The sequence below is a fragment of the Staurois parvus genome, unplaced genomic scaffold (genome assembly GCF_062004578.1).
Source record: "Staurois parvus isolate SC_StPar_1 unplaced genomic scaffold, SC_StPar_1.0 ptg000715l, whole genome shotgun sequence".
NCBI lineage: Eukaryota > Metazoa > Chordata > Amphibia > Anura > Ranidae > Staurois > Staurois parvus.
In genome coordinates this window covers 10,233,589-10,257,870 of record NW_028318511.1, presented here as the reverse complement: position 1 = coordinate 10,257,870, position 24,282 = coordinate 10,233,589, and the positions used below count along the sequence as shown (strand labels likewise).

The 24,282-nt window shown below is 40.7% G+C and overlaps 1 protein-coding gene across 1 annotated transcript in view; it reads left to right on the top strand.

Moving 5' to 3' along the window:
* LRRC56 (leucine rich repeat containing 56) overlaps positions 1-24,282 on the top strand; it is a 94,469-nt gene that overhangs the window by 44,768 nt on the left and 25,419 nt on the right. Inside the window, exons 5-11 of the mRNA XM_089653595.1 lie at positions 4,669-4,729; positions 14,151-14,247; positions 15,480-15,677; positions 19,858-20,035; positions 21,005-21,217; positions 22,117-22,181; positions 23,776-23,900. Of these exons, the coding sequence (XP_089509721.1) occupies positions 4,669-4,729; positions 14,151-14,247; positions 15,480-15,677; positions 19,858-20,035; positions 21,005-21,217; positions 22,117-22,181; positions 23,776-23,900 (937 nt within the window). The remainder of the gene's footprint in view (positions 1-4,668; positions 4,730-14,150; positions 14,248-15,479; positions 15,678-19,857; positions 20,036-21,004; positions 21,218-22,116; positions 22,182-23,775; positions 23,901-24,282) is intronic.

Genomic DNA, 24,282 nt, shown 5'->3' with positions numbered 1-24,282 from the left:
CAATGGTACACAGACGGCAAACAATAAACTGGCAAGGATTTCAGCACTCTACCCAAAACAAAAATTACAAATGTTTTGGCTATACATACACCTTAACTGTTATAAGGCATTTTTTTCATGCGCCTGTGTCTGCAGAAGTCCCATGTATTGAGAACACAGATCAGAAGTCCCATATTTAATCCTGGGTGCAATCAAGGCAAACTTTGTTGCCACTGTATATTTCATTCTATACTATAAATTCTAAATTTCAAAACGAAGAACCATGGCCTTTATATAATCATAGCACAACGGGTGATGGTACATAATAAAACTTTGCAACTGATCATGTTTTAGCTTTTAGTTAGGTGCAGTGTAACCAATGAAAGAATATGTCTGGCAGAGTCTAAGCATCCTCTGTGACTAATTATGATTTCATATTATGTGAGAGCAACATGCACACTCAGCATCAACATAAGTCACCAATCCTTAGTCATTAATAAAGTGAACCTGTCTTTACAAGGCTCGCATCTCATAAATCAACAGGGCATATGTCAGCATTACCAGATCATGCCTTTTTTTCAGTAAAAACTTTCTTGTGTGACTTTTATTATTAATATACAGGATTTATATACCGCCAACAGTTTACACAGTGCTTTACAACATAAGGGTAGACCGTACAATTACAATACAAATTAATACAGAAGGGATCAGAGGGCCCTGCTTGTTAAAGTTTACAATCTAAGAGGAAGGGTCAATTGATACAATAGGTAATAACTGTGGGGATGGGCTGATGGAGAAAATACATGTACAGTTGCTAGGTGGGGGCAGGATAGGCCTCTCTGAAGAGATGAGTTTTTAGGGATCATCGAACAGTGGACACTGTAGGAGATAGTTGGACACATTGGGGAAGGGAGTTCCGGAGGATGAGAGCAGCTCTGGAGAAGTCTTGGAGGCGAGCATGGGAGGCGGTGACAAGGCAGCTAGAGAGCAGGAGTTCTTGGGAGGAATGAGGAGAACCATTTGGTTGGTAATTTGAGACAAGGTTACTGATGTAGCTGGGGGCAGAGTTGTAGATGGCTTTGTAAGTTGTTGTAAGTATCTTGAATTTAATTATTTGGGTAAGTGGAAGCCAGTGGAGGGATTGGCAAAAAGGGGTGGCAGACACTGAACTGTTGGTAAGGTGGATGAGACTGGCAGCACCATTCATGATGGACTCGAGGGGGGATAGCCTATGTAAATGTAAGCCCGTGAGTAGGGAATTGAAGTAGTCGAGGCAGGAAATGACCAGGGAGAGAGTTAGAATCTTTGTGGTGTCATTGGCTAGGAAGGGGTATATCTTTGAGATGTTGCGGAGGTTGAGGCGGCAAGTTTTGGTCAGTGATTGAATGTGGGGCCGAAAGAATATTTCAGAGTCCAGGATCATACCTAGAACCTTGGCATGCGGGGACGGGTTGATGGTTGAGCCGTTGATTTTGACAGAGAAGTCAGGGGAATGGGCATATAGGGGAGGAAATATTCTAAGCTCGGTTTTGGATAGATTGATTTTCAAGAAGTGTGATGCCCAGTCTGATATGTCTCTTAGTAGATTAGTGATGCGTGTGGAGTGAGCTGAGGGGTAGAGAGATAGATTTGGGTGTGATCATCATAGAAATGGTATTGAAAGCTATGGGAGGCTATCAACTGACCCAAAGAGGAGGTGTAGATTGAGAATAGGAGGGGTCCAAGAACAGAACCTTGGGAAACCCCAACGGAGAAAGGAAGGGGAGAAGAGGAAGTAGAATTGTAAGTGACATTGAAGGTGCAGTGGGATAGGTAAGGTGAGAACCAGCGAAGAGTACAGTCGCAAAGACCAAAGGAGTAGAGTTTTTTGAGGAGGAGGGAGTGGTTCACTGTGTCAAAAGCAGCAGAGAGGTCCAGGAGTAGGAGCACAGAATAGTGTCCATTGGTTTTAGCCGTTAGTAGATCATTTGTGAGTTTAAGGAGAGCAGTTTCCATGGAATGTTGAGGGCAAAATCTGACTGAAGGGGATCAAGAAGGTTTTTCTCAATGAGAGGGTCGCTCAGTTGGTTGTAGACCAGATGTTCAAGGAGTTTGGAGGAAAAGGGGATTAAAGAGATGGATCAAAGGTTGTTAAGATTGGTGGGGTCTAGTGTGTGCTTTTTAAATATGAGAGTGACTAGTGCATGTTTTAGAGAGTTGGGGAAGATGCCAGAAGAGAGGGAGAAATTGAAGATGTGAGTTAGAGAGTGTAGAATAGAGCAAGAGGGTGACTAGCATTTGCAATTGAACAGGGTCCTGAGGGCAGGTGGTTAGGTGGGCGCTAGAAAAAAGTTTAGCAACTTTGTCTATAATAGTGTGGTTGAATGTGGGAAGTAGTGATTGTACCTGTGGACATGGAGTGTTAAGTGGGGGAGGTATCTGCCCATCAGAGATCTCCTTGAGAATTGTATCAATCTTCTTTCTGAAGTGATTGGCGATCTCCTGGGCAGTGAGTGAGTTGGTGGGTGGAGGCAGTGGAGGATGAAGAAGTGAGTTGATATTAGACAAGAGTTGATGGGAACTGGATGAGAAGGTGTTAACGAGCGATTACATTTTTTGAGACTTTTGGTGTCATCTGTTTGCCAAGGTTGTAGGAGTGGGTAGGCCTGATTTTGTGTGTAGTGAGGGGCAAGCTTGTCTAGGGATGATGACAGTGAGCTGTTGTAGACAGAAGTGGCTAGATTGGGGCAGGACGGGTGAGATTTTGTCATGGAGGTGGTCAGTAGCAGAGTAGAGAATAGAAGGGTTGAGGTGTGAAGGTTTCTATGGGTAACTATTAGGCGGTTGGAGGGAGAGGAGGTGGAAGACAGGGAGAGAGTGGAGCTAATAAGGCGGTGATCAGAGAGTGGGAGAGGATTGATTGAGAGGTTGCACGGAGTGCATAGATAAGAGAATACAAGGTCAAGGGTGTTGCCATTGGAGTGAGTAGAAGCTTGTAGCCAGTGCTTCAGTACAAAAGAGTGACTTAAAAAATGTAATTCCCAGGTCCAAGCCAAGGCAGTCTAAGTAACATGGTGCCTGCCTGCCAGTCATTACTACAGAAGGCCTGTTGTCAAGCAGTAGTAGGATAGGAGGATCAAAAATGTTTTTGTACTACTGCACATTTAAAAGTGCTGGGCAGCTATTTTTACCCAGTGGCATTTATAAACGACTCTAGATAAAGCACTGCAGGGTGCCTGATCCACACACTAATAGTTGTGAACCAAGCTGTCCAAGGATGGCTCAGTTCATAGAGTGCACAGAGTAAATTCAAGCTGCTTTGTGCCTTCAGATTGCTGTAATCAATCCCTCTATGACCAATCACAGCAATCATATGAAGTAAACAGTGTGTGTTGACATCCAAGAGCCCTCCTCTTTCTCTTACAATGGAGAAAGGGGAGGAAGCAGGAACAAATTTTCCTTTTCCTTACTTTGCAGAGATTTCACTGTTTTGACTCCATAGCAGGAAGTAAAGGAAAATCTCCCCTACGGGAAATACACAAATAAAAAAGACTTGACAGGGATTTTAATTATTTTTATCTCTATCCAAAACTTATATATAACTTTCAGAGCATTCACAAAAATGTCAGGTCTTAAAACCTTTACATCATATAACTTAAATGGGAAGTGCTGGAAATGAAAAAAAAATAAACATACAGTACATACTCACCTAGATGGCCAAAGCATCGATCCGGCTCTACACTGAGAACTAAGCGATTAAAGACCTCTGACTGCTCAGTTCTCAAGTCCACTCTGTCAGTAACCGTCTCTCTGCTCTGCCTCTCCAGCGCTCATTGGAGCTCCAGACTGTTGAGGGGGTGGGAGTGGCTGGCTCAGAATCTCAGCGGCTAGTCAGGCATGTGGGAAAATTCTGACTTTATTGTCGGGATCCCCGCAGAGCCTGGACTGCCTCTGTGAATTTTGGCCATACTTCTTTAATAATTGATAGGATTTGAGTTTTCCCAATACCACTGTAAATAATGAAGATATAAGGAAAAAGAAAATTCTGTTTGGTGTTTCCATCTGTCTCCCAAGTGGTTTATATTTCAGGATGTGAAGAGGGAAGTGAACCTGTTATGATATAATGGATTCCTCTCTTAATCAAGCAACTTCAGAGAATGTATCACTATATCATTAGGGCCCCTGAAATTATGATGCGTCCTATTACCACATTTTGCTTACCTACAAAACACAAGCCGGGCTGTTTAAAAAAACGCAGTAGAGATATTTTATAAACCTTGATGAAATGAAAGTACATGTTACCATTAGCAACTAATCCAATTCCTGCAGTAATATTTCCAGCACACTATAGACATTTACAGCTGATTAAATAAACCTTTCCTAAGAGAAATATGGAGGTTGTTATCGTTGACCTCCTAAGAATATCAGTTGCCTGGCTGTTAGGGGAAGCATCTGGGTTCAGCACTTTCTGTGTCATTATCAACATAATCATTCTGGGCCAGTGGCTCAAAGTACTAAACTAAAGGATCATCATGACAGTCAGAAAACTAGGATCTTCAGAATGAGAAATCAGTAGCCTTTGTATTTCTGTCGAGTGGTTTTCTTTATTGTGCTTACCACAGCTGATCATTTGTTATCTTCTACTTTCATGGCATTCCATATTTTAACAAATAGTAAATTGCATTTGTGTTCTTTTTTTAATTTTTATAGGTACTTACATGCCAAGTCTTAGACAACTAAAACTGAATAACAGTGTCATATTATCAATAAGGTAAGGGGAAAGTTGTTGTTTGTTGTATAATCTTTGCTTATTAACTTTTTGTTATTCATGTAACACATATGCACAACAGCAGGGAGGGTGGACCTTAATGCTCACACAGATGCGTCCATGGCGGCCAAGGTTTCTGTGCTCACTGTGTGCTCCTGGCACAGTTACTGAGCTGTCACTAACAGCTCTCAGTCTCTGTTTGTGGTCAGGAGCTGATGGGACAAGCTCCCAGTCATATGACTACTATGACAGTGGATCACAGTGATCATGTCATTGGAAAGTCTCCCCCCCCCCCCCCCCCCTTGTATTAAAGCAGAACTAAATGCATAGACACATAGATACTTACCTTAACAGTCCCTCTGGCACTGACATCTTCTGTGTGCCTGTTTTTGGGCCTCTTCATTAGCCAATGTGGGATGACATCACTCCTGTGCATGCACAGGAGCTAGTCATCCTGGCACACAGGATTGGGCCGGCCGCTGTAAGCTGAGCTGCGCATGCACAGGTCATCCTCCATTCTAGGGATCACTTTGAGCAGGAGTGAGCTGCAGTAAAAGGCCTTCTGGCTCACAGTGAGTTACAGCAGGACTTTAGTTCTGCTTTAAGACCCAGAAAAAAACCCCAAAGTGGCACAAATAAGCAAAATAGGTACAAAAGACAGGTAGATAGAGTTCGATAGAATTATCGGTTGGAAGGCAAAAATCAGCTCCTTCCCATGATGTGTAGTGGTGAATGCTGAAGCATTTTCTTTTTATCAGCCTACAATATAAAGGATCAAACCCCTAGATTTTTCTACAGTTGGATATTGGTGGACTGAATTACATCCTGGATTTTTTGAGGCTCCAGTGGTGAATTGTGGTGGTTAAAGTTGTCACTATGGAGCCCATTTTTTAATGGAGAGTAGTTATCCAGTCTGTGCTATACTTTACAAGGTTACTTGATACTGCAACTTGCATTTTCCAGTTCATTCATAAAATGCGGGCCTGCAATATCTCACCACGTTTTTTCCGTTTAACGCAGCAAAAAGAAAAAAATTGTGTTTGGAGAAGAGACTTTGTTTTTTTATTTCATTCATTTACGAGTCCCCAAAGCAGCGGGGCACTGAGCATGTTTGTAAGGCACACCACTGTTGTAATTGTGCTTTTAAATCTTAAAGCAGAACTATGGCCAAGGTAAAGTTATACTGCTGCAATTAAAAGGATCTGTTCATTTTGCTATGCTCTATGCACATTGCCATGGAGACTACACCTCTGACATTGGGTCTAACTTCTGCCGTGTCCTAAGAAAATTATCTAAAATGTTCTGACACCATATTTTGGTCTTTTTCTAAAGACTGTTAATAATAATTCACTGCAGGCTTTTGAAGTTGGTAAATAAGATCATGTGACTCAGTGAAAGTGTGAAATGCCTATGAAGGGTAGGGATTTTTGACAATTGAAAGGCAGACAGTCTTTCAGAGGATATAAGAAGATATCTGCACAAAACTGAAATATGAAAACTTGTGGCCTTAAATTAAAGGTGGCCTAGGTGAAATATTGGGCTTCCAGTGCTGACCTCTTTTAGAAAGTTGCCTGGCTTCTCTGCTGAGCAAGTGGCTTTAATGTGATTGAAGTCACTAACCCAGAACAAGTACAGTGCCTTGAAAAAGTATTCATACCCCTTGAAATTTTCCACATTTTGTCATGTTACAACCAAAAACATAAATTTATTTTATTGGGATTTTATGTGACAGACCAACACAAAATGGCACATAATTGTGAAGTGGAAGGAAAATGATAAATGATTTTCAAAATATTTTACAAATATATATTTGAAAAGTGTGGCGTGCATTTGTATTCAGCCCCCTTTACTCCTGTTCTGTGAAGTCCTCAGAGATTTGTTAGAGAACATTAGTAAACAAACAGCATCATGAAGGCCAAGGAACACACCAGACAGGTCAGGGATAAAGTTGTGGATAAGTTTAAAGCAGGGTTAGATTATAAAAAAAATCCCAAGCTTTGAAGATCTCACAGAGGACTGTTCAATCTATCATCCGAAAATGGAAAGAGTATGGCACAACTGCAAACCTACCAAGACATGACCATCCACCTAAACTGACAGTCCAGAGAGCATTAATCAGAGAAGCAGCTAAGAGGCCCATGGTAACTCTGGAGGAGCTGCAGAGATCCACAGCTCAGATGAGAGAATCTGTCCACAGGACAACCATTAGTCACGCACTCCACAAATCTGGCCTTTATGGAAGAGTGGCAAGAAGAAAGCCATTGATGAAAGAAAGCCATAAGAAGTCACGTTTGCAATTTGCGAGAAGCCATGTGGGGGACACAGAATGAGACCAAAATTTTACTTTTTGGCCTTAAAACAAAATGCTGTGTGTGGCGGAAAACTAACACTGCACATCACCCTGAACACACCATCCCCATAAAACATTGTGGTGGCAGCATCATGTTGTGGAAATGTTTTCCTTCAGCAGGAACAGGGAAGCTGGTCAGAGTTGATGGGAAGATGGATGGAGCCAAATACAGGGCAATCCTAGAAAAAAACGTTAGAGTCTGCAAAAGACTTGAGACTGGGGCAGAGGTTCACCTTCCAGCATTACAACGACCCTAAACATACAGCCAGAGCTACAATGGAATGGTTTAGATCAAAGCATTCATGTTTTATAATGGCCCAGTCAAAGTCCAGACCTGAATCCAATTGAGAATCTGTGGCAAGACTTGAAAATTGCTGTTCACAGACACTCTCCATCCAATCTGATAGAGCTTGAACATTTTCCCAATGAAGAATGAGCAAAAATGTTACTTTCTAGATGTGCAAAGCTGGTAGAGACATACCCAAAAAGACTTGCAGCTGTAATTGCAGCGGAGGGTGGTTCTACAAAGTATTGACTCGCGGGCACACCAAATGCACACCAGACTTTTCAGATATTTATTTGTAAAAAAAATGTTTTCCTTCCACTTCACAGTTATGTGCCACCTTGTGTAGGTCTATCACTTAAATGCCCAATAAAATAAATTTACGTTTTTGGTTGTAACATGACAAAATGTGCAAAATTTCAAGGGGTATGCATACTTTTTCAAGGCACTGTATGCTGATCAAGAAAGCTGGATAAAAGTCAGAAGTTCTTTTTTGAATACTTGTTCTAAGTCAGTGACCTAATGTTTTGAGGCAAGAAGTGTAGCGTAACTCCTTAAAGAATCTTCATAAACTGACACTTCTGGGAGTGGTGATCCCCCACTGCACTCAGTGGTTTCTTCAACTGGCCCTATTGTCACTGCTGTATTTTTTCTTGTTAAACATTTTATTAACAATGTAACAAGGGTAGAGAGACAATACCAGTATGCATTAGGCATTATACTGACAGATTGTAAGCTCGAAAGAGCAGGGCCCTCGATCCCCTCATGTTTTGCATTGTATTGGTATTAGTCTGTCACATGTTCTGTCCCCCTTTGTAATGTACAGCGCTGAGCGAACTATTGGCGCTTTATAAATACTGTATAATAATACTGACAGCAGAACATAAGGAATAAAAGTCACAGTGTCAATGTCTTTATAATGAGGGGGAGAGAAAGAATCAAGGAAACAATGCAGCATTCCTAATGGTATCAAATGAGCAAAGGTTGTTAACGAAAGATGAGATAATATCATTAAATTTGACCAGTCGGGGTAATGACTCTCTGCAGCAATGTGAAAAGTTAAGGAAAATCAGAGGGGGGGTTGAAAAAAGAGGGGGGGAGGAAATGGAGAGCGACAGTAATAACTCCACGAATGGTAGGGAAGGGTGTGGTAATACCTGTGTATTGTATGAGGTGGTTCAGCAATAGTGCCCAAAGTGTGTAGTTTACATATCAAGGGAGGAGAAGTGATTTGTCAAAATTTGGCGGGAGGAAACACTCAACCCAGGAGTTCCAAACATTCAAGACTTTAGGGATTGTATCTAGAATTGTGGCTTCCACTTTTGCATGTATCATGGCTTGTGTTATTCTGGTTTCAACAGCAGTAATGTTTAGAGAGGGGGATTTCCAGGATTTTGCAATGACCTGCTTGGCTGCCATAGTGACTTGCAGGAGGAGTTTGAATTGCGAATTGGTTATGCCAGGAGGGTGTAGGTTGAGTAGAGCTGTTGTCGGATTGGGTTGGAGCATGGTTACACTGAGTTTGGATATCATCTTAAAAATATCAGCCCAGAAGGTTTGAGCTACTGGGCAGTCCCACCATATGTGGTAATGTGTTCCTAGGTCTGTACAGCCTCTTAAAACAATTGGGAGAGTAATTAGGGGTGTATTTTGCGATCCTCGCTGGGACCAAATACCAACGAGTTAAGACTTTATAGTTGGTTTCTAAGGCTATAATATTCTGCGAAGATGATTTTGAGTTGGCCCAGATGTGGTCCCAATCAGAGGGATCTAATTGCCTATCTAGGTCTGTTTCCCATCTGCGGGTATACGAAGGGAGGAATGTGGTGGCTGAAGTTGTGAGAAGGGAGTATAGACATGAAATGAGGCCTCGTCTGTGAGGATCTTTGTAGCAGGCCCGTTCAAAGGGAGACATGGTGTCAGGTTGGCTAGTTATTGTTGCGTAGGGGGCGTAGAAGTGCTGTAGTTGTAAGTATCTAAATATTTCGGAAGCTGGGAGGCTATATGTTTCCCTTAATGAGGCGAAGGATTTAAACTTATTCCTCTGTAGGAAATGAAGTGTACGGAGCAGGTTAGCAGAGGTCCATACTTTAAATGAGAGTGATGTTAGCCACGCTGGGGGAAAGGCTGGGTTTCAAAGATATGAAAGCAAGGGGTTATGTGATGATTGGAGGAGATAGCGAGTTTTCAGTTTGTCCCACAGTGATAGGAAGTGGGAGGTGATGGGATTAGTTATTGAGCGGCGGTCTATTGGCCTTAGCCAAAGTAAGTTGGCAGTGGAAAGGGGATCACACTCTATTGATTCAAGGGCAACCCACTGAGGAATTTCGAAGGTCGCATGGTATTTTGGCAACTGTGCTAAGTGTGCTGCTTGGTAATACTTGCTGATATCGGGGAGGCCAAGACCGCCATTGAGCTTAGAGTGATATAAGGTGGAGCGTGGTACATGAGGGCAGACAGTGCCCAAAACGTAGGATGAAATGCGACGTTGTAGTATGCGAAGGTAGTGAGAGGGTACTGGGATTGGGAGGACTCTGAATAAGTATAAAATTTTTGGGAGGATTGACATCTTTATAACTGCTATTCTGCCTAGCCGTGCGAGTGGTAGGGAGGACCATTTGGTCATAAGAGCAGTGAGGTGGGTTAGCATCAGAGTGTAGTTAGCTGTATAAAGATCTGATAAGTTGGGGGTCAATTTGATTCCCAAGAAAGGGATATGGCGTTGTGACAAGGGAAATGGCAGGATCTGTTTCAGGTGGGCCAACTCTTTAGGGGGGAGGGAGATGTTAAGTGCCATTGATTTTTGGGGATTTATTATAAGGCCAGAGAGCGAGCCAAACCTCTCGAGAAGTTGGAGTAGGGAAGGAGAGGAGGTCAAGGGAGATGTGAGAAAAAGTAAGACGTCATCCGCAAAGAGGCATAACTTGTGGTGAGTGCCACCTATCTTGAGTCCCCGGACATCGGGATTAGCTCTAATTAGAAGGGCCAAAGGTTCTATGGCTACTACTGTATTTTTTAATGACATGGAGATGCCAGAAGAAAGCAAAAAGTCCATTGGAGAAGATGAATAGAGGTAGTTGACTGAACCACTAAATGCATCAGGGGACCCTACTGAACTGACACAAGCATGGTGTACTTGCAGAATAGCACTTGAGAACCTGATCCTAAAAGTATTGGTTTCTAAAGATTCTGTAACTACGTCATTACCACCGTACAGTTTAGAGAAGCGGAGTTGAGAACTTGTATTTTTGATGTGTCATTTATAAACAGCACTTCAGAAATGACACACGGGCAGACAGTGCGCCTTTGCATGACTGTAATCTGAGCTGTCATTGGACAGCTCAAATCACAGGCACAATGTACAGAGTCCATCCAAGTGACCTTGTGATCACTGTGATGACTAATTACAGCAATCACAAATGTGGACACTGTACGGTTTACATTTGGGAGCCCGTCCCTTATTCTCACAACAGAGGAAGGGGAGGAAAAAGAAAATAACAAAATAATTAGTTTTCAGCAGAACAGATGCAACAACAGATTCAAGGTTAGGGATTTAAGTCATTATTGGATTTTTTTAACCATTACCCATCTCTCCTCTGAGTGTGATCTGTACATCTGATCTCCATCCTGTCTCTGACCTGTATATTAAAGCCTTAATCTCCCTTATTCTGTACATCTGCTTATTTTCCCGCTATATTCATCCTCCCACTATATGTGACCTGTATATTAACCCCCTTCACCTCCCCTTCTCTCAGTGTATGACTTCTACGTTATAATGATATGCTATATCTAGTGCACCACCTCTGTACCAGCATGTTATTAAATTATGGCAAAAATTTGATTTCGTTGGGGTGTCTACTTTCTAAAAAGGAGTCATTTTGGGAGTGTTTGCGCATGTCTGGCATTTTCATTTGCAATATTTTATAACAGAAAGTAAGGGAAATCTTTGGTCTTTTTTCGTTTATATAGTGAAATATTCAAAACTCAGTAGTACAGTGTTGCATGACAGAAAATTTGTCACTCAAACTATCACAACACAATACAACAAAAATGGCCTTTTAATGAAGGAGTATTACAGGCTGGTGTTCAAAAAACTGGTAGAAAAAAACTAGAATATACAGTATCTCACAGAAGTGAGTACACCCCTCACATTTTTGTAAATATGTTATATCTTTTCATGTCACAAAACTGAAAAAATTACACTTTGCTACAATGTAAATTAGTGAGTGTACAGTTTGTATAGACATTAATGGCTTTGTGTTGAGTTATTTTGAGGGGACAGCAACTTTACACTGTTAAACGGCTGGCAACTAAAGTGAGTACACCCCTAAGTGAAAATGTCCAAATTGGGCCCAATTTCCTCACTGGTGTTATGTGACTCGTTAGTGTTACAAGGTCTCAGGTATGAATGGGGAGCAGGTGTGTTAAATTTGATGTTATCACTATCACTCTCTCATACTGGTCACTGGAAGTTCAAAATGGCACCTCATGGCAAAGAACTCTCTGAGGATCTGAAAAAAAGAATTGTTGCTCTACATAAAGATGGCCTAGGCTATAAGAAGATTGCCAAGACCCTGAAACTGAGCTGCAGCACGGTGGCCAAGACCATACAGTGGTTTAACAGGACAGGTTCCACTCAGAACAGGCCTCGCCATGGTTGACTAAAGAAGTTGAGTGCACGTGCTCAGCATCATATCCAGAGGTTGTCTTTGGGAAATAGACGTATGAGTGCTGCCAGCATTGCTGCAGAGGTTGAAGGGTGGGGGTCAGCCTGTCAGACTATACGCCACACACTGCATCAAATTGGTCAGCATGGCTGTTGTCTCAGAAGGATGTCTCTTCTAAAGATGATGTGCAAGAAAGCCCGCAAACAGTTTGCTGAAGACAAGCAGACTAAGAAAATAGATTACTGGAACCATGTCCTGTGTTCTGATGAGACCAAGATAAACTTATTTGGTTCAGATGGTGTCAAGCGTGTGTGGCGGCAACCAGGTGAGGAGTACATAGACAAGTGTGTCTTGCCTACAGTCAAGCATGGTGGTTGGAGTGTCATGGTCTGGGGCTGCATGAGTGCTTCCGGCACTGGGGAGCTACAGTTCATTGAGGGAACCATGAATGCCAACATGTACTGTCATACTGAAGCACAGCATGATCCCCTCCCTCTGGAGACTGGACCGCAGGGCTGTATTCCAACATGATAACGACCCCAAACACACCTCCAAGACGACCACTGCCTTGTTAAAGAAGCTGAGGGTAAGGTGATGGACTGGCCAAGCATGTCTCCAGACCTAAACCCTATTGAGCATCTGTGGGGCATCCTCAAACGGATGTCATCATGGAGAAGTGGAAGAGGACTCCAGTGGCAACCTGTGAAGCTCTGGTGAACTCCATGCCCAAGAGGGTTAAGGCAGTGCTGGAAAATAATGGTGGCCACACAAAATATTGACACTTTGAGCCCAATTGGGACATTTTCACTTAGGGGTGTACTCACTTTTGTTGCCAGCGGTTTAGACATTAATGGCTATGTGTTGAGTTATTTTGAGGGGACAAAAAATTTACACTGTTATACAAGCTGTACACTCACTACTTTACATTGTAGGAAAGTGTCATTTCTTCAGTGTTGTCACATGAAAAGATATACAGGTAATAAAATATTTACATAAATGGGAAGGGTGTAATTCACAGAGTGTGAGATTACATCTATTATTCTTTTAAAGCAGCATAGAAAATTGTAGAAGCCTCCTGATTTGTTGCTATGGGCAACACTTTTACAATAATATTATTTTATTTTTTTAACCACTTTCCCTCCAGAGGATTTACCTATATTCCTGACCAGGCCATTTTTTGAGATACAGTGCTGCGTTACTTTAACTGACAACTGCGCGGTCATGCATTGCTGCACCAAAATGAAATTTTTTTCCCCACAAATAGAGCTTTCTTTCAGTGTTATTTGATTGCCTGTGTGGTTTTTATTGTTTTGCGCTATAAACAAAAAAGACCAACAATTTTGAATAAAAAAATGTATATTTGACTTTTTGCTATAAAACATATCCAGTAAAAAAAATTCTAAAAATCTAATTTTGTCATCAATTTAGGCCAAAATGTATTTTGCTACATGTCTTTGCTAAAAAAAAATCCCAATACGTGTAAATTAATTGGTTTACGCGAAAGTTATAGCGTTTACAAATGGTGGTATGTATACTGGACTTTTTTTACTTGTTTTTATTAGTAATGGCGACAATTAAGGACCTATTGTGGGACTGCAGCAGACATTCTGACACTGGGGGGAACTGACTTAGTGTCACTGACATCCCCAGTGACACCAATACAGTGATCAGTGCTAATGAAAAGCACTGACACTGTACTAATGGCACTGGGCAGGAAGGGGTTAACATCTGGGGCAATCAAAGGGTTAGCTGTGTGCTGTTTTACTATGTGGGCTGTGTGTGCTTTATACTGTAAGCACACTGCTTTTTATGGCTCGGCTATGCAGAGCCATACAAGGCAGTGTGCAGGAGCTGACAGAGGAGAGATCTGTGTTTATACACAGGTCTCTCCCCCTGTCGGTAATACTCGGTGATCTACCCGGAAATGCAAAGTCGCGTATTTCAGCTATGGGGCGGCACGCAACCAGTTAACAAGTGCTGTATAGTAAGCAATTTCCTAGAAAATTGGATACATTTACCATTCAAGTGCTACTACTTTGTAAATGATTATACAGTATAAATACCCCAGCAATAAATAACAAGATATGTGATGCATTGTTGTTTAATTAAATTTTCATTTCATAGAGATCTTGGCACCTCTCTGTCAAATCTGCAAGTGCTTTGGTTAGCACGCTGCAGTCTCACAGACCTCGATGGCATAGCCTCCTTTTTTTCCCTTAAGGTAAATATATAATTGTTTGTTTTTCAATGATCACCAAGAAAAAATCCTGCATGTTTTCAATGATCACTGGTATATTATTGATAGATATCCAAACCGCTTCATAAAAGAAAAACAACAAAGCAGTTCCTCTAATACATTTCAGCAATAAAGGCATTCGGCTCCGTTCCTACTAGTGCGATTTCAGATGTGACTTGAGTCACACAGAATCGCATGACAATGGAAATCACATTGTTTTCAACGGTGCTCATTCTCATCAATGCAGCTCAGCATGGTGTAGATTTGGAAAGATTCCTGTACTACTTTGGTAACAGCATGGTCCCATAGAATATGCAAACCAAAACCAGGTTGCACTATATAATCTCACTGAAAATTGTAGCAAAATTGGATGGCAGTAGTGTGAACCTAACCTTAATCCTAGCTAACTGATTAGTGAACTTAGGCTACTTTCACACTGCTCTGTTGCAAAAATGCGGTAAAAATGCATATGCATTTTTGGCACATTTCCGGTGTGTTTTGTGCATGTGAAAAAAGGACATGTGAGTCAAAAAGCACCAAAAACACAACAGTGGGTGAGTTTTTGCTGTGTTTTTGCTGCGATTTCCATTAGCTTCAATGGGGAGGAACGTTTTTGGTGCCTTTTTTTTTTTTTTTTTGGTTTTTTTTTTTTACTGCACCAAAATGCAGCTTACAGGACTTTGAAAAATGCAACGGACCTGCAACTGACCAGTGTGAAGAGTTTCATAGGATTTGATATTAAAGGTAGAATTAAAAATTATAACAAACATGTTATACTTATCTACTCTGTGCAAAGGTTTTGCACAGAGCAACCCTGATCTACCTCTTGGTTCCCCCGCTGGCACTCCAGGCTCTTCCTCTTCTCTGAGTGCCCCTATGTCAAGCTACTTGCTCTGGGGGCAGTCGTGCATACTTGCTCCCGAGCCCCGCTCTGGGTGTCCATACGATGGATTTCTGAAATCCCTCACACTTGCTTGGTATGAGGCATGCCTAATGTAAGGCTCTCCTCTAGATTTTCCTTTTGCAGAGCAAAATTGTATCATTTGAGGAAGCTAACTGTAAAACTATCTATGTGGTCAATGAATGCATGTATTTGCCATTAAATCAATTATGTTGCCTAAAAATGCTTTATTGTTTGGGATTATTTTAGTGTTCAGTGGGGTGCTGGTTTATTTTTGACCAGTGATTATTGTCTGACAGTATATTGTCCAATGCAGGAACTTTATCTGGCTTACAATGATCTCAGAGACCTCAGTCAAGTGAGCATGCTAGAAAATCTGGAGGTCCTTGACCTTGAAGGTAACAACATCGACCAGATAAGTGAATTGCAGTACCTAGCACTGTGCAGCAATCTAACAACCCTCACCATAGAAGCCAATCCTGTATGTGTTCGACCTAGTCCTGTTGGCACCCTGGTAAGTGGACCTGACACGAAACATTGCTAACTATTCAATGCCTGCTTAAAAATTAGTGTGATCCTTACTTATTGTTAGACTTTTCATTAAAGTGACTCTGTCATTTGGAAGGGGGGTGCCTTTGCTGGCCTGATGGAATGCTAGTTGCCTGGCTGTGTCTGACTTCTGAATCGCAGACCCAAAGAGTGTATTTTTTAAATAAGGCTCAGAAAAAAATGTCAAAAATCGTTACCTCAATACTAATTTCAGGTCAACGACTCAGACAGCATTGAAGTCATAAACTTCAGCATTACAGCCAAGTAACAAACATTCCCAAAAGAGGAGTGCAGCAATGACAGCCCTAATGATTTTTTCATGATATACACCCTTTACCCCTGGTTCACATATATGCGGCTGTGCAGGCCGTGTTTTGCATGAGATCCCATTCATTTGAATGGACTCCTGTGCCCCGTGACACGCAGGGAAGACGTCCCTGCACTTCTTTGGAAACCACAGCCTGCACGGGAACCTCGGTTCCCAGTGCAGTTGCGATTTCCAGTGCAGGTGGCGTGCCATTAGAATTAATGGCATCGGCCTGCAGGTCCGCATTCTTCTGTGTGACTGATGTTTGTGCGGATCCACAGCGCCACCACCCGCACATATGTGAACCAAGCCTTAAAGTCTATGTCTGGGAAATACAGGCATATTTTTCCATGTTTTGCTTGTTTAAAAACACTGCATGTACATAAAAATATCTGTTCATACTGCCAGAAATTCAGTGAGCTCCTAACACTGCAGTGCTCTGACAACATCGCCTCTGCTGCATTGAAATCTCCAGCAGTTTTAACAGCTTTTTCTGAATTCCTCCCTGTTGGACTACAGAACACCTCCCTCCTTTCTTCATCTTCATAACCTAAGAGGTTCTGAAGGCCATGCAACATTTTTAAAGAGTCAAAACAACGGGTGCAAATGTGCACATATTGAAAAGATATACTGCACATATTTCCTCTTTAGTTTTGCCCAGACACATATTTTTAGTGTCAGAACAGCAGATATGGAAGATTTTTCATAGGCAGTGACTTGCTTAGTAGGGAAGCATGGATACATATGACAACTACTGAACATGCACCTTCAAATCAGCAATGACGACACCTTCCATATGTGTAGGCAGACAGGCTCCCTTTAGGTTTCCAGATTAGAAATGTAAAATAGTAATAAGGATTTTTGCTTAGCATGGCATCTATTCTTCTTGTTTTAAGTTCCATCTGTCCCCAGACAGAGCCTCTAACAAGGTTATCAACCCATGTCTGCATCTGGTGCGAGAGCCTGATCTGATTTCACCTGGAGTGAGATCATCTTCTCTGGTGATCTCATGTCTGACATGCAGAGAGCCTGAGCTACTGGTTACATTAAGTAGGGCCTTAGCTCAGATGTGCAGACTAAGCTGGAAAAATATAGAACAAGTGATGGGTAATAAATATCATTTAATGATCTGTATATCTGATATATGGTACTGTAAAAAATATGCTTCTTTTTAGAATAAAAATATGTTACATATTGATAAAGGGAATATAGTATATACTTTTAATTGTTTTTATGGTGCTGCCTGTGTGACTGTGGTCAGTTTTTAAAGTGAACCTGTGGTTTGCCCTTGCTGGACAAAACAAAACATTCACTTTAATGTCATCCCACTAGCTGCACACATTTCTCATGGCTAAACTCCCTCACTGCTCCATTTTGCGGACGAGAGTGAGGAGAGGTAGGCTACATTCACATGACCATTTAGCAGCAGATAGTTTGCTGCATTCAGAGGCTGCTAAACGGCTCCTACTGATACAGCAACACTCTGCTATGGATGCATATAAACTGGTTGATTAGCTGTGACCAGTTGGTTTGCGGCTAAAATTCTGCAAAATTCCGAACTGGGAAATACATTGGCTACATCCAAGATCTGCTGTGGGCTCTAATCACATGTAAACGCTAAGATGGGAACAGCGGTGGCGCCGGTCATTGATTGGCATTGAGTACAAATCTGACAGCTGCAGCAGTTCACAAGCAGTGTGTACAGGCAGCATTTAGAGCTTTATTGTCATCCAGCGATCATGCCAGTAGCAGTCCCAGGGTTACTGTGCTCATTCACTGTACTGTTCCTATGAAGAAGCAGCGTTGTCATCCAAGGAGAGGACAGCAGACCTACTACAAAACCCCTCCACCCTATGTTATGGAGAGGAACAGAAGAAGAGGCATTTTGTAGTCCCCAAAGATAATTGTGAACAATGCTAACTGCTTAAAGTGCAGCACAGGCAGAGAGTACAAGAAGTTATCAGCTTACAAGATTTCCAGCAGAATAAACGTATTTTTTCTGCACATTTTGAACAGCAATAACTAGACTATTTCAATGGTATGTTTAAGAGACCAAAACTGAGCAAAGAACAGAAATATATTGTGGTTTACATATACATAAACAAAGAGGTCAAATAATTTAAATGAGCATATAATACCTTTCCTGCTACACTCCACTTCCAAACTGGCAATAGCTACAGATGAACTCAATAAACATCTTGTAAACAAAGCTAATTAGGCAGCTGACAAAACTTGATTTCCTGCTATAAATTGTGGGACAAATGTAGTAATAATGATGAGAGCACTACGAAATGAATTATGAAGTGAACATCACTGCTGCCATTCACAACATACAACATCATTCTTTAATCAGTCCTGCTGGGCAAGATTTACTAAAACTGGAGAGTGCAAAATCTGGTGCAGCTCTGCATAGAAACCAATCAGCTTCCAGGTTTTATTGTCAAAGTTCCGTTGAACAAGCTGGAGTTAGAAACTGATTGGGTTCTATGCACAGTTACATCAGATTTGCAGTGCTCCAGATTTAGCAAACCTCCCCTACTATGTCAATACTTACAGAATTTGAATCCACAAATTCTGGAAACATTAAAGTAATTTAAATAACATAGAGTAACTTACTATTTCTCCATAGCATAAAGATGGGAGTTGTTGTTATACTTGGTGTATTCAGTTGGTAGGCTGGATTATATATTCAAAATCACTGAGTAATTTGAATTGATAGTCAAGCTTCTTCCAGGCTTGTGTTGGTTCTCATTTCAAAAACTTCAATGGCCTTTAATTCTTAAGGAGACTTGCCTGTGGCTCTAGCTCTTACAGCTGAATGTAAACACAGCAATAGGTTAACATGAACACTGCAATGATGTTTTAAAAAAAGCTTACTACATATTGACTTTAAAGGTTTTAGAGTGGAATATGTAACAAGTCCCCATTGCTGCTGCCTGCTGCCTTCTCTCCCTTTGACAGCAGTATGGGGAGAAATTCCCCTTACCAGCTGCCATGGCCGTGTCATTCATTCACAGAGTTCGTTCAATGAATGAACTACAAGTACCGACATCCATTCCGGATATCAGCTTGTAGTTCTCAATGAACTACCACAGAGCTGTTGAGCACTGTGGTAGATCATAGATTCTTCCTGTCAGTTTGAAACCACTGGTGCAATGCTTTACAGAAAATAGTAGATGTACCTTTTTTTTACCTGCAAAGAAATGGTAATTTATTATTATTAATAATAATAATACTCCAAAAGAAATTACATTTTTTTTTTCCTTAATGAACCTAATCTTTAAAGGATAAGTTCACCTTTTGACAAAAAATAATAAATGCACATTTTTTTGCAGGTAAAAAAATGTGCATTTATTATTTTTTGTTGCAGGAGCCTGTAAAGCACTGCACCAGCGATCAGCAGATCACTGGTGCCATGCAGGTCTCCTGCAGATCTGTAAGTATATCGGCTTGCACGTACATCCCGTATGAGCAAGCCGATACACTCTGGCAGGAAGAATCAATGAACTACCACAGCGCTCACAGCACCGTGATAGTTCATTGAGAACTACAAGCCGACAGTCATTAAGGATGTCGGGACTTGTAGCTTTCTCATTCACAGAGGACTGTAAATGAGTGTCACGTCCGATTGGGCGTTTTTAAAAAATGTTGACAGGTAGTGGGGGGAGAAGATCCTCTGCTAGCTGTCAAAGTGGCAGAGCGGGGAGGAGCAAGTGCCGGTCCTTTCATAACATGTTACATGTAACATGTTAAGAAAGGTGAACTTTAAGGTATTAGAATTACATACATTCTAGCACTGGGACAAGTATTTTAAAATGTGTTTTGTTCTGAATTTTAGCCTGCAGACTACAATTATCGGGTTGAGATTAAAAAGATAATCCCTCAAATACAATATTTAGATGATGAGCCAGCTGACCAAATAAACCCAACTACACCTCACACTCCATCAGAAGACTGGATGATGGTAAAGGATCTAATTAAGGAATGTGTTGGGAGCCAGACGGATACATCTTTGGGTAAGGGAAGTAGAAAAAGAAAGGATATAACAAATAACTGTACACATTATACTATAAATTTTCACAGGGATTTTGTCTAATTTCATCTCCCTTTAAAAATCTAACAAAGTAGCATGTATCAGCATGGCAATAATCACCACAAGACACATGTATAGTCTTGGTCCAAAAATTATATCTTGGTTTTAAATCTAGTTTGACCACCATTACTTGTTTTGTAACTTGTAAAAATGATTATATTTGGAATTGTGTCAACCCTATAATTATGAAAAGGATTGCAAAATTATTATGCAAAAACTATTTTAGCCTAGAATTGGGTTTTAAAGCGGAATTCACACTCTCAATCAACACTGACTATTTTTAATAATTAGTAAATAGATGTCCTAACTTGTCCTAAATTTTGTAAACATTTCATCAGCTGCTTGCTGGTTTCCAGGTCTAGGCAATTGATGTCATAAATCCCAGGAGTCTTAAGGAGGGGCGGAGGGTTTTCTCCGCTAAGCGCACCCTCCTGTATGCATGCCTGAGCTAAGGGCAGATGGATTCCAGGAAGTAAATGCTACATGAATGATCTGCCCTTACTCAAGATGGCTACAGACAGAAATGCTAGGGGGGTGTTTTTCAAAGTTATTTTTCAACAAAATAAAGTGCAGATTGATGGGTGACTTTGCTTTGAATATAATTATATATACATTAAAGCGCTTTATTGGTTTTTGGTGCTCAAATGTATAGCAACCAGATTCCAGATTAATATAGTCAGATTATTGAAAAATTATTTCTGATTGGTTGCTGCAGCATGCTACATGATGATGATGCAGTTTGCTCATCATCATTGCTTTTTTCACAGAATTGCTGAATAAAATCATCATACTGAAAACTTACTGAATAAGTCTATGTATATACATTGTATAATATGACAAATAATTAACTAATGCACATTACTGAAAAATAACTTGCATGTATTATTTATAGATGGTTCACTTCAAGACTTGGGAAGTGCCCTGCGGAAGGAAAATATTAGACCCAGTACTGCCCAGCCAGGGGTTACCAGAAGACCACAGTCTGCACTAAGGCCTTCAAGTGCAGGGAGGGCAATTTCCAGCTTATATAACAGACGAGCAAGTCTTACATCTGAATCACCGGGGAATGACCCAGCAGATGATGAAGCCAGTGACCTCACACATGGTGATCTAAGCATACGTCTTGTCATAAACACTACATTTTTCTGCCTCTTGAATCTCTTTAGTCCTTTTTCTTTCCCTTTAAATAGCACGGGGACTTATGGCTTTATTTTCAAATTCTTTTTTCCAGACCAGATTAAAAATGTTGCTGCTACTTATAACCTTGGAGGCTTCTTTCAGACTTGCGGTACTGCCTACTGCCCCCTGTATCCGTGGTGGATTGCTTTTTAGAAGGAAGTATAGCAGTGGCTGGCAGGCATTCAGGTGGCATTACTGCCACTTTTTGAACACCTGTTTTTTGGGATTTTGTTAAACCTTTATTTTTAAAGTGACAAATGTGCTGCCTGCAAAATTCTACACCCTGAGTTAAAAATGCTGCGGCTGTTAAGCAGAGCATCCCGTCTGTGGCATGTGTACAACTCTGTCCAGCTGTAGTGCTACAATTCAGGTGGGTAGCCAGGAGGCAGTAAAATCATGACTCAGCTGCCTGATGTTACTGCTCCCCCAGCCTCCATCTGAAAGAGCCCAAAGTGTTGTAACATGAATCTGTTCCCATTAATGTCTGATTTGTCAAATGTAGTAACATCCTTTAAACATTGGAGTATAGATGAAAAAAATATAATACCAGGTTTCAGCCGTAGTATGGCAGATAAAGTGTGACAATGTACCTTCTGATCTCAGTAATGTAAGGAAGCTGAATGCAGAGTTCATTCATACAGGTTTCTTTCATGTATGGATCTAAGCCTACTGTATGTTGTTTTTTGTACATTTCGTTCCTTCACTGATTATGGTTTTGTCCATATTCTGCTATATTCTGTACACAACCTGCATGCTTTCATACATTGTGTTTACTATACATTAGCATGTTGGTGATTTCCTCTTCCCTTGTATGTCATCCTGCAGGCATTGGTAAAGTCATCTGTGGGAATCCAATAAAGGCTCTTCGGACAAGAAAGGAAAAATTGGGGGTAAATTTCAGCAAAGGAAATTTTGGTTAGGTAGATATTGTATATAGCATATTTAAACATAGCATAAATACACTAATATTATTTTTTATTCTGCATTTTCACCATTTCCCCCCACTAAGCTACCAGCACCTAGAGCAAATGTATTTGCAAACATTAAAAAATATAAACAAACAATGCAGTGCTGCCCCACCCCACAAAATTAAAAAAAAATATGCTAGTGGTATGAACCAACTATACAATAATTGTATACTTTTCACAGATAGTGTTACCATTATACATAACATATATATCTTTAAAAATAGTTTAAAGTGCAAACAAACATCTTTTTTTAAATTGTTATAATCCAAGTTTATAAAATGTACTTTATGTGACATGCATAGGGCGCCCTTCAGGAAGAAGCATTATAAGCTAGTACATGCAGCACTGAAACCAGTGAAAAGCAAGTAAAACTCAACTAACATGGAAATATACAGTATGAAAACCACAGTGACTAGCACTTCCACCTGGCAACACTAGGGTCCTTGGTTTGAATCCCAACCATGGCACCACCTGCCTGGAGTTTTCATGTTCTCCCTGTGCCTGCATGGGTTTCCTCAGGGTACTCCTCCTACTTTCCAAAGACATGCTAGTAGGTAATTGGCTCCTATCTAAATTGGCCTACTATGTGTATGTATGAATGTGTGTTAGGGATGTAAAGAGCTGCGTAGATCTTCGGCTCTTTATTAATACCTGAAATAAACACAAATAGTATGTTGTTTAGCAAAATACACACTGTCAGACCTGGTAGTTGGAGGGTACTTGGTAAGGGCCATAAAGGCTTTCCCAGTGCCTAAATAGTGACTGAATTCATAGGCATGACTGAAGATGGTCAAGCCCTTGTCTGTTTATTTTTCTGGTAGCCCTGTACACAGTATGCTTGCTTTAAGCTGCTTTGATTGACTTCTGTTGAAAGACCATGCTGGAAAACGTTTCTCAATCAGTGGCTGCTGCTAATCAGTGCTTTCTTACATCAGTGGGGAACCACTGTCAGAATACAATGTGCCAGAGGGGGGAAATCTTCCATCCAACTTATTTGTGTGGTTGGAGGAATCCTTCTTTTTTTTTTTTTTTTTTTTTTTTTTCATTTAGCCACTGGCTGAATGAAGAAATACTAACCATCTATGGCCAGCTTAGGAAGACTCCAGCTAATTATGTGCATGTTAAGTGTATGCAAACTGTACGGAAACTATGCTGGTTGTTTTCTATTTGGGAGCCTCATGCATAAGGGTAACTCTTCCAAAATGATAGTAGCAACCTTGTTGGCTGCAAGGCCAACAAACTATCTCTTATTTCCTCAGTCTGAGATCGGGCATAGCAAGTTCTCCACCAGATTTGCCACAGACCTGTATGGCTAAAATTTAAATATCTAATTGTTGCAGAAAGGGTTTGTGCTGCATTACTATATAAACAAGTAGGTATGGCTATCAAATGATGGACACTATTCAACATTCAACATACAGTCTGATCTCAAGCAGAGTACATTTGCAGTCTTCCCATGTATGGTTGCATTAAAAGTTTTTTCCTTTTGTCCCTCTAATCAACTTTTCCTTTTCAGTTAACTCCTGTGAGCAATCTCCAGTCACAGGGACAGAAACCTGAGCCTGATGCAGTGGTGTTAACTCACAAAGATCGTGATGATGTGTTTGCAGAGTTGAAAGCCTGGAGAGAAAAGCACAATGAGTAAGAACTTCTCAGAGACCATGAGCTATGTAGAACATTCTAGAATGTAGAATTAGTGTTGCTAACAGCATATACAGTTGTGTTTAAAATAATAGCAGTGTGTTGAAAAAAGTGAATAAAGCTCAAAATCCTTCTAATAGCTTTTATTTCCATACACACAAATGCATTGGGAACACTACACATTCTATTCCAAATCAAAACATGAAGAAAAATATGTCAAATTTGTGTTGTTCCTCTAAAAAAATTAAAGAAAAGTGAATATTAGACTGTTCAAAAAAATAGCAGTGTTTGTATTCTTCTTTACAAACTCAAACATTCACTATATAAACTGAAAAATGTTTGAAGATTTTGCTTTCCTTTGAATCACTTAATTATTATTTAG